This window comes from Mus pahari, chromosome 11 (genome assembly GCF_900095145.1).
Source record: "Mus pahari chromosome 11, PAHARI_EIJ_v1.1, whole genome shotgun sequence".
NCBI classification, from domain to species: domain Eukaryota; kingdom Metazoa; phylum Chordata; class Mammalia; order Rodentia; family Muridae; genus Mus; species Mus pahari.
Window position 1 is genome coordinate 23,555,640 of NC_034600.1, and position 11,728 is coordinate 23,567,367.

Sequence of the window (11,728 nt, forward strand, 5' to 3'; positions counted from 1 at the left end):
TTGCTGCTGCCAAGCTCAGGATGCACATGGCGGAAGGAGAGAACCACTCCCCCACATTGTCCTCTGACCAGCACACACTCACCATGGCATATGCACACATGGACAGCAAACAAATGCAGAAAAATTTCTCAACAAAGTCGCTAAGGGTTAGGTAGAGAGAACTTCATTTTGGACAGATATACTGTCCTTCCAACTTTACCAAAAAGTAGTTTATTTATTAATTCAAACCTTTTTACAAAATTAATGTGTGAGGATTATAGAGACGTTATAAAACATTTGCTTTCGAGACAAGGTATCACAATATAGCCCAGGCTAGCCTTGAATTCTTGATCTTCCTGTTTTAGTACCAGAAGTCCTGGGGTTTTATAAGCACATGCTACCACACCCAGCTTGAACACTGTTACTATTATTTTTAAACAATTTTATTGCAGTTGGCAAAGTATAGACATGTTCTGCCATGAGACATTATAAAGTCAGAGGAAACACACTATAAGCATTTCTGATTAGATAAATTTAACATAAACCAATAATTACAACTAATACAGCCATTGATTGAGACCAAAGCAGCAAAAAGCAAAGGAAACCAAAGAGAAAGTGATTTAGAAGATTATATATATATATATATATATATATATATATATATATATATATATTATTAAGAACTATATTCTTAGAGAATGACTCAGATTCCAATGGCTTGCTTAAATTCATGGTTTTGAGGTTCCAAAATATCATAGAAAACTTGGGTTTTATTAAAGTAGTCTCGAATGTAAAGCAAATCTTCAGTGGAATAAATGTCACCTTTTCCAGTCCAAACAGTTAAGCTGTACCTGCATCAAAACAGAAGTGAACAGGTAAAATGGAGAGACAAGAAACAGATGGAGAATTCCCTAAAGCCCACAGTCTAACCACACTGCCCTGCTCCCGTCCTTCAGCAACATCAAAGCAATCAGCAACGAAACAGGTCCCCACTGCCACTGTATAAATTATGTAATTTCTATATTTCAATTACAAGATGTTCAGTGGCTTACAGACCCACGCTGTAGCACTGGAAATGACTCAGGTTTTATAAAAGGAGCTGATGAAAGCTTTTGCTGCTGATCAAAGACTCAGTCCCCCAAATAAAATTACAGCTATAAACCAGAGTTTGCTCAATAGCCTGGTCAGACTGAAATGAAATGCATGATGGGAAGAGACTGTGAAGTGGTCAAGAGTCACTGTCATTCCCAACATGCAGTCACTAGTGACAGTCCCACTATGCCTTGTTAATGATATCTCTTGGTATTCAGTAACTTTCTCATGATGCCAAGAGATATCATTAACAAGAGCGAAAGGGTTGGTGAGCAGACTCATCACTTAAAGCACCAATGCCAAGCCTGGGGACCTGAGCTCAATCCTGGGGACCCACTGGTGGAAGGAGAGAGAACCAGCTCCTGAAAGTTGTCCTCACCCTCTGCATGCACACTGTGAGGCACATGCGACCCTCACCACACATGAGATACAAAAACAAAACGAAAACAAGGAAGAAGACAATTTTTTAAATAACAGTATATGTTAAGTTTCACATACGTACAAACATACCATAGCCTGGGCATTATTTGCTTTGTTTCCCTTTTTCCTGATATGGCTGTGGAGCCTGGCCTGGAAACTCTCCAGGAGTTATACCCCTAGTTTCCCATAAACCTGTGGGAATCCAGGGGAGAGCTCTTGGCATTTCTGCTACTAATGGTGACACAGGGTGAGTGAGGGGCGTGACTTTGCTAAGCCCCTGTCCTGAGGAGTTTTGAGCAGAAAGAAACACAACAGAGGGAGATGCTTTAGACTTTGTTCCCAGAAGTGAAACATGACACACTGAGAAGAATTCTAAACTATGGTACAGGTCACCTATAATTTAGAAAGGAGTGAACATTTGCTTTTAACTCTATGTATTTTTTTTCCTCAGATAGAATCTATTAATTTATCTGGGTTCCATGGTAATGAACCTTATAACAAGACACAGATATGATCATTTAGGTTAAGAAAAGAATTTTCCAGGTCATTTCTGCCTCATTAAATAGCTCTCCATTTTATTAAAACTGAAATAGGATAAATAAGATTGTTAAAGGATATCTTAAACTGGATTCATTTAAATCAATTCTCAGGATATATTTAAAAAATTTTTTATATTGTGAAAAAAACCACAGATGGTATTTAAATCAGAAATGTAGTTTTTTTTTTTTTTTTTGGTTTTTTTCGAGACAGGGTTTCTCTGTGTAGCCCTGGCTGTCCTGGAACTCACTTTGTAGACCAGGCTGGCCTCGAAGTCAGAAATCTGCCTGCCTCTGCCTCCCGAGTGCTGGGATTAAAAGCGCACGACCACGCCCAGCTTGAAATGTAGATTTTTAACCAATTATTATAAAGTGAATGTTAATGTAACCAAAACATGAAGCAAGAAACTGTGGGTGGCCAGCACCCTGGGGCATCTGTGTGTCCCTGCTTCATCACATCCTGCCCTTGGATCCTTTCCTCTCAACTGTTCTACATGTTCATAACACTGCATAACGGTCCCGAGCCTCATCACAGGAGATGGAGAGCATGTGATATGTTCATAAAGGAATAACCCACAGAGAAGGCAGAAAGCAAGGAGAAGTATTTATACACTGAATTTTAGGACTCTCAGCTTTAGACAACAAACATTAAAGGGCATGCAGGGTCAGATAGGTCCTGACTGCAACAGTGAGGGACCTCGGTACCCTACTCTGTTCCTTGGGGGGGGGGGGTCTTCCAGGCCCTCCCCCAAATATCAAAAGAGCATCAGATCTAACTTGTGCCACAGAGCAAGAGAGAGCTGCGGGATGCCTCACCCAACTGACAGGGAACAAGGACTTCGTGGTGGCAGATGAAATCTTCTCTAAAATCAATTAAATTATAGGCCGCAAAGCCAGCCTTAATGAAATTGGAATACTTCCTAATAATGTATCATACTATGCTTAACTAGAACTATAAATCAGTAGCAAGGGACACCACAGACACTAAGCCGACACTCAGACTAGATGATGCACTTCTGTTACTTATTTACTTCTGAGGATCAAATCCATGACTTTTGTATCCTAGGCAAGCACTCTACCTACATCCACAACCCCTAAAACACACACTTTTGAATGAACAGCGAGACACTGAATAAGGTGGAGAGGGAATTTTAAAAGCTTCTGGTCGCGAGTGAAAACAACAGCACAATTCACTAGAACTCTGGATGGCAGCTAAGGTAGTTCTGATGGGAAAGCTGCCTCTGAAGCTGGCAGAGGAAAACATTGGGAATATTGGTAGAGGCAAGGACCTTCTGAACCGAGCTCTCAATGCACAGGAAACAACTCCAAGAATTGACAACAGAATTACATCCAACTAGAAAGTTTCTGCATAGCAGAAGAAACCACCAACAGGGTGAGCACACAGCCTACTGAAGAGAAGGAAGTCTGTGCCAGCACACTCACAGCTAACATTCAGAAAACAGAAAGAACTGAGAAAATTAAACAGCCAAGCCCTAAATCTTATAATCAATAATGAGCTAATGAATTGAATAGAAATTTCTCAAAAGGACACAGCCAATAATATTTTTTAAACTCTCCAGTTTTTTAGCCACCAAAGAAAAGAAAACAAAAGGTTTGAGGTTCTATATTAGCACTAGGAAACAATAAATTCTGGATAGAATGCAAGAAAAGAGAAACCACTGGACGTCAGATGGCAAGGACAGTGAGGACACTGGTGGAATACCAGACTGCACAGTGAGGATCCTGGTGGACATAAGACTACAGGACAGTGAGGGCACTGGTGGACATCAGACTGCAGGACAGTGAGGAGATTTGTGTATAGGTTGCTCAAAATACTGAAGATAAAACTATCAAAAGGCCTAGCTAAGGCACTCCCAGACATACATGCAAAGCATCCCACATGCTATCAGATGCTTGCACATTCATGTCTACTGTCCACTATTCACAACAGTAAGTGATGGAATCATCCTGAACTTCCATCAACAGATGACTAAAGAACATGTGGTACATATATACAGTGGATTTTTATTCAGCCATAAACAAAAATGATATCACATTTGTTAGAAAATATAGCTGAAAATAATTTTAAATAAAGTACCTCAAGTTCAGAAAGATAATTTTCTCTGAATTAAAAAATTCCATCCCCAAGACAACTCCTTAAGACCTAGGAAGTACTAAGGAAGATGACTTAACATTCAGGAAGTAAACAACTCATAAGTCTCAGGAAGTTACTAAAATTTACCAGACTCAGAAGATGACCACCGCCTCCTCCTCCTCCTCCTCCTCCTCCTCCTCCTCCTCCTCCTCCTCCTTCTCCTCCTCTTCCTTCTCCACATATAAGCAGTAAAGCCTGCTGAGGAGAGGAGACTTTGATCTGTAAAGTTGCTGGCTAGTTAAATAGATAGTTCTGCGACTCCAGCTTTTGTAATCATCATTGTGTTGGGATGAACTTTTTGTGATGCAGACGCCTCTGAGCGGTTCATGCTACTGTAAGTAAACTCTCACCCATAATCTTGCAAATAACCCAAATAAACTCAATGGTTTACCAAGTTAGACTTTGGTGTTATCAATACTTTGGTTTGTCATCAATTCTCTATCTGGGGTAAGCAGATATTTGTGCATGTCTTCCAGAGATAATGCTGTGCAACAGACAAATACCATATATTTTTTTTCCTGTCTGAGGATCATAGATTTTAGTTACTAAATGTGAAGGGAGCAGAATCAATAAAAGTAAAAAGGTAACCTTCAAGGAGAGTAAGTTTAGAAGGAAGGGGTAAGGTAGTAAATGAATACATGTGATATAAAGGCAGAATAAGGACCACTTGGAGCAGGAATGGTCTGGAGGGAGCTAGTAAGAGGTGAAGGGCGGTAGAAGGAACCAACAAAAAGCATGCACAAAACAGCATAATGGAATCTATAATAATACATGCTAATTCAAACAAACAAAACTGTCAAAGCAATACATTTAGTAAATGTGGTGGTTTAAATAAGAATAGACCCCAGAGGCTCAGATATTTGAATGCTGGTTCCCAGTTGATTTAGGAAAGATTAGGTGTGGCCTTATTGGGAGATTCTCTTGTGGGAGAGTGGTTCCAAAAACCCATGCTGGGTCCAATTTCTCTCTCAAAGATCTCAGTTACTGCTACAATACCATGCTTGCTTGCCTGCTTCCTGTCATAATGGTCATGGACTCACCCTCTAAAACTGTAAGTAAGCTCCCAATTAAATGCTTTCTTTTATATGTTGACTTGGTCATGGTGTCTCTTCAAGCAACAGAATACTAAGATGGTAAAGGTACAAAATGAAATAACATAAAACTTTGTGCATTTTATATACTAACAATAAATAAGAAAAAAAGAAAATATGAAAACAATTCCAATTCAAGAGCATCACAAAGAATTAAATCAGAATAAATTTAACACATGAAGTGTGATATCTGGAGACTGAAGATGATGAGTATAAATTAACACTGTTTATCCATCCATCCTATTTAAAGCAAACAATGAGGTTATATCAAACTACCTGTAATATTTACTGTTCTGTTGCTGGGATACAACACCATGACCAAAAGTGGCGAGCTTGCTTTGGCTTGTGGTCCAGAGGGACAAGAGCCCATTGTGGTGTGGAGGGATGGCAGCAGGCGGTAGGCATGTCAGTGGAAGCAGGAAGTTAAGAGCTCACATTTCAACCACAAGCACAGAGCAGAGAGAATAAATTGAAAGCAAAGCAAGGGTTTATAGTCTCAAAGCCCTTCCCAAGTGATGGATGAACTTCTTCTAGAAACTCTGTACCACCTAAACCTCCCTGAAAGGCAGTACTAACAGGAGACCAAGTGTTCAAATGCCTGAGACTACGAGGGACATTTCTCATTCAAACCACCAAGTCCCACTCCCCAGCCTCCACAGGCTCATGGGCATATAGCATTTAATCCACCTTCAAAAGTTCCCACTGTCTTTAACATTTTTTTCTTTTTTTTTTCTTTCTCTTTTTCTTTTTCTTTTTCTTTTTCTTTTTCTTTTTCATTTTCTTTCTTTCTTTCTTTCTTTCTTTCTTTCTTTCTTTCTTTCTTTCTTTCTTTCTTTTTTTTTTTTTTTAGGTTTTTTGAGACAGGGTTTCTCTGTGTAGTCCTGGCTGTCCTGGAACTCACTTTGTAGACCGCCCGCCTCTGCCTCCCGAGTGCTGGGATTAAAGGCGTGTGCCACCACGCCCGGCTATCTTTAACATTTTTAACACTATTTAAAGTCCAAAGTGTCTTCCAAGACTCGAGGCAATCTGTTGACTGTAACCCTCTATTTTTTTTTAAAAAAAAATCACATATTCCAACATACAGTGGAGCAATATATGGCTTACAACTGTTAAGGGGAGGAATGGGAGCTCAGTGAAGAAATACCAGGTCTAAGAAAGTTCAAAGCCAGGCAGGGTCACATCACCAGGCCTGTAGCTCTGTGTCTGACACCTAGCTTAAGGAGCTCAGATGCCTCTGTCCCTGCAACACGTACCTATCTTTTGGGCTAGTCCCACTCCCAGTGTGTAGCTCTTCTTGGTAGCTGTCTCAGGGGTCCAGCATTGCCAACACCTTTCAGTTTCCTGCTGTAGATCAGGCCCCACTTTCACAGCTTCAAGTCCTTTCATAGCTTCTTGGCCTCTCTGGGCCTTCACGCATGGACCCCAGTGCACATGCGGCCTGACCTCAGCAGCAATCAGAACCTTGGAGGAAGAATCCATGAACCCCTCGCTGTCTTGCCTCTAAAGCCAGTACCATGGGGATGATTCTGACCAATCGGGCTTTCAGTTTGAGATGGACTCTGGTCCCCTGAATCACACCAGCAGCATCTCTTATATTCAGTTGCTTTCTAGGAGCAGAGAATGCCTTAGGCTCTCTTCCATAAGTTGGAGCTTGCAGGGTCTTTCCCCAAGGTTTGTTCCAGTGCAGGGCAGGACATCTCTCCATAACAGTTACAGTCTGTCTTCAGGACACACGTGGGCTAGAACACTAAATGTGCACTTTTTCTCTTCAGGTGGTACATTTGTGTTTCTTTTGCCCCAGCTTGCTCTTTTCACTGTATACTTGCAGAAGTGTCATCAACAACAACTATACCACAGAATCAGCGTGCAGTCTTGAAATGTCTTCCACTAAAGAAATTCTCCTCTTCTTTTCAATTTAGCCTCAAGCAAGTTCTTATAGCAAAGACAGAGAGCAGCCAGAACCACTGCTGAGCATCACAGAAACGGTGTGCAGCCTGGCTGCCGTAAAGTCCTCGCTGTCCTCTGGAGTCTTGAGCCAGGCCTTCCTCACAGTCGGCACTGCTCTCTGCACAGCTCTGTTCCAGGCTCTACTTGCAGCTGTTAGCTCTGTTTACTGCCCTCAACTACTTTTCTAACCCAAAGATCCAAAATCTTCCTCATCTCTCAGAAAAGACACGATCAGGTTCTTCACAACAACAGTTCACTCTTAGCACCAACTTATGAATGAGTCACTTCCCTGTTTCCGTGATAAAACAGATGACCAGAAGCAAGTGAGTTTTTGTTGACTTACAGTAGCAGAGAAACTAGAGTGCATGGTGGGAACACATGGCAGCGAATGGCAGGCATGGAGATAGGAACAGGAAGCTAAGAGATCATATCGTAACCATAAGCACGGAACAGAAAACAAATGGGTAGAGCTCTATGATCTCAATGCCCACCTCCAGGGACACACCCTCGCAAGGTTGCACCACCCAAACCTCCCCCAAACAATACCACCACCTGGAGACCCAGTGTTTACCCGAGCCTGTGAGGGACACTTCTCATTCAAACCACTAGAGTACCTATGATATTTTTATAGAAATAAATCAACCTAAAGTGTATATGGAACCATTAAAGACTTGAACATCTAAAGACTCTTGAGCAAGGAGAAAAATATTAGAAGTATCACATTCTTGATTTAAAGCCAAATTACAAAGCCACAGTAATCAAAACCACATGCTAACGGCATAAAAGACACATAGAACCATGAAACAGAGCAAGCCACGTAGAAATAGGTCAACAGATTCACCATCAAATATTCTATTAAAAAAAGTAGGAATACTGACATTATCTCCTTACATGACAGTAAAGGCAGAAAGTATTAATGAAAGCGAGACTAATAGAAGCTATCACTTAGATGACTAAAATTTTTCTTTCAAATAATGTTTGAGACTAAAAGAGAAAGCTTGTTTGTTTGTTTGTTTGTTTGAGATAGGGTTTCTCTGTGTAGTCCTGGCTGTCCCAGAAGTAGGACCTGAGTAGGGATGGCCGGCATGCACGTAGAGGAACGGTGTGGTGGTTTGAGCGCAGATCTGCAACCTCAGCATGGGGGTGGGGGAACAAACTCCTACAGCAGGGTGGCCTGCCAGCCTCGCCCATCCACAAGCACCAGGTTCAGTGAGAGGCACTGTCTCAGAAAATATGGTGGAAAATGTCTGAGAAAGACATGACATCACTCTCTGGCCTGTGAGTGTGTCTGCATGCACACGGGCACATGTATGAAGATGCACACATGCATCTACCACACATGCAAACTGTCTAGTCCAACCAGAAACCAGTGGGAAAGTTCAGGTACATTAGGGAATTGAAGACTTGTAAGAAACTAAGAGAGTAGCAGATTATTTCAGTCAGCTGTAGCTAAATAATTTTTAAAAACATTGACAAAATGAACAATTCTCTACAAGAATATGATTTATGAAAGCTGTCTTCTAAAACAGAAACAAATCACTTACTAATCAGTAAATAGAAAGATAACTCAAGTTCAGCATCCCCAGAGCCTTGGGTCTACAGCATTTCACATGTAGACCATTCTAATGTTATTTCGGATATCTCTGAATAGGTAAGAAAGTACAGGACATTTTATGACAGGCACAGGATCCTCATGTCTAAAATTGGGTTAGAAAATCATACAGGTGAACACAGAATTGGCACTGAGACACACACACATGACTGGTATGCCATACACACACGGGGAAGCAATGGGATGGCAAAACACTGAAAATAGCACAAAACATATTCTATTAATAAGCACAGATGGGAAAGAAGACACTCTGTGGGGGAGGCAGCCTCGACAGAGCTTGCTCTACAGACCGGGCCGGCCTCAAGCACGTGATCCACATGCCTCTGTTGGCTGCTGCGATTAAAGTTGTGTGCCACCCACCCGGCCATGACTGCTTTCATAGGAACTGCAAAGGCATTTGGGAAGACTGAACACCCACTGGAATTTTGATGCTTGTTTAGACTGGCATCTTTGCAGGATTTGGAAAGCATCTACATGCCCACGATCACTAATAATTGGACTCTTTTCTCAAATTCTCCATATGGGCATTATGTCATCATGTGAGAGACTTTTTCTCCTGGGGGTGTCCTGTGCAGTACAGAACACAGTCAAGACTTCTGTCATAAGATGCATCCTAGAATCCCTGCTACACAAAGAAGGTTGGGAACCAAGCTGTGCTCAGGCATTATCTGCTGCAGAGTTACCTTTCCCCTAGCTGTGAACTCTTGTTCTGGAAAGACTAAACAACATGCCTTTAAAAGGGAAAAGAAATGATAGCTAAAAAGGAAGAGAAATTATTGTTTAAAGAAGATATACTAGTTTGTTTGTTTTTTTTTTTTTTTTTTTTTTGCTTTGAAAACATGAAAATCAACTGAAAGGCATTTAAAATGATAAAAGTATTAGAAGACTTGGATATAAGCTTGTAGAAAAAGACCTTCCTATACATAATGTCTTAGTCAGGGTTTCTATTCCTGCACAAACATCATGACCAAGAAGTAGTTGGGGAGGAAAGGGTTTATTCAGCTTACACTTCCATACTGCTGTTCATCACCAAAGGATGCAGGACTGGAACTCAAGCAGGTCAGAAAGCAGGAGCTGATATAGAGGCCATGGAGGGATGTTCCTTGCTGACTTGCTTCCCCTGGCTTGCTCAGCCTGCTCTCTTATAGGACCCAAGACTACCAGCCCAGAGCTGGTCCCACCCACAAGATGACTTCCCCACTTGATCACTAATTGGGAAAATGCCTTGCAGCTGGATCTCGTGGAGGCATTTCCCCAACTGAAGCTCCTTCCTCTGTGATAACTCCAGCCTCTGTCAAGTTGACACAAAGCTAGACAGTACACATAGTAAATGAACATTACATATACATTATATATATGTGCAGGGCATGAGAGCAGCAAAAGACTAATACAAAACAGTAACTCTAGCGACTGGGGTGACTGCTCAGGGGTTAGGAGCATGGATGGCTCTGGCAGAGGACCCAGGTTCACATGGGATTGCTCACAGCCACTTATAAATCCAGCTCTAAGGGATCCCAACACCTTTGTCTGCACTCTGCAGCTACCAGTGTTCACGTGGGCATCTTCCCAAGTTCTCTTGTGTGGACACACACACACACACACACACACACACACACACACGGAGCTCTAAGGGATCCCAACACTTTTGTTTGCACTTTGCAGCTACCAGTGTTCACATGGGCATGTTCCCATGTTCTCTTGTGTGGACACACACAGACACACACACACATACACACACAGTTTTTTAAAAAATCTTTTAAAGCACCAATTCATTAGTAATACAGACCATAAACAAATGTAAGGAGGGTTTGTTATTGTTTGGAGCTGTGGGGTGAGCTAAGGGCCTCAGCTATGCAAGGAAGCACTGGCCACCAACGATGGTGGTCCCAGCACCTAACCTTTAGTCTTTTAGGTAGAATCACAACCAGATTTTGTGTTTTGTTTTTTTTGTTTGTTTGTTTGTTTTTTAATCAACTTAGATAAACATCTCAAAGCTTTTGCTTTAAATTAAAATAAATAAATTTCCTACTTCTTCCTGTCTCAAGCTGTAAAAGGCCATCAGAGCTGTAGCAGTGACAAGATTTTATAACCTCTACAATTAGAAGTTGTGGGATGAAAACTGCTCAGAGCCGGTACAATGACAGTCACTGCATGCTATGCAAGCAGCGGCTCTCAAGCTGTGGGTCGAGTCCCCTTGGGAGTCAAGTGGTCCTTTCACTGGGGTCAAATGTCAGATATCCTGCATATCTGATATTCACATCATAACTCATAACAGAGGTAAAATTTCAGTTATAAAGTAGCAACAGAATAATCTTATGGCTGCCTGTCACCACAACATGAGGAACTGTATTAAAGGGCCGCAGCTTTAGGAAAGTCGAGAACCACTGGTGTATAGTTTAATTTTAATTATTTTGTGTCTAGAACAGTGATACTTATGGCATAGCTTTGAAGAGTAATTGTACTTATTTTGTGTTATACTTTTTTATGGCTATTGAAGAAAATATGCCCTTCCATAAGCTATACACTTTTCATAAGAGAAAAATCTAGGGTCTGAGAATGTAGTTCATTGGAGAAGTGCTTTGCCTGGCATGGATGAAACACCCAGCACCCTCTCCCATACAAACACACACACACACACACACACACACACACACAGAGAGAGAGAGAGAGAGAGAGAGAGAGAGAGAGAGAGAGAGAGAGAGAGAGAGAGCATGTGAAGTATATTTTATTGCCAACTGAAGATAGGTAAAGTATTAAAATGAAAACATATTTGTCTTTATTCATTAATGAAATGATACCTGTCTTAGTCAGGGTTTCTATTCCTGCACAAACATCATGACCAAGAAGCAAGTTGGGGAGGAAAGGGTTTATTCAGCTTACATTTCCATACTGCTGT

General features: G+C 41.3%; 1 protein-coding gene across 1 annotated transcript in view; it reads right to left on the reverse strand.

The window, feature by feature from the left end:
* Positions 1–253: 253 nt before the first annotated feature.
* Fam151b (family with sequence similarity 151 member B) overlaps positions 254–11,728 on the reverse strand; it is a 36,916-nt gene continuing 25,441 nt past the window's right edge. Inside the window, exon 6 of the mRNA XM_021208797.2 lies at positions 254–830. Coding sequence (XP_021064456.1) covers positions 683–830 — 148 coding nt within the window. The 3' untranslated portion in view covers positions 254–682. The remainder of the gene's footprint in view (positions 831–11,728) is intronic.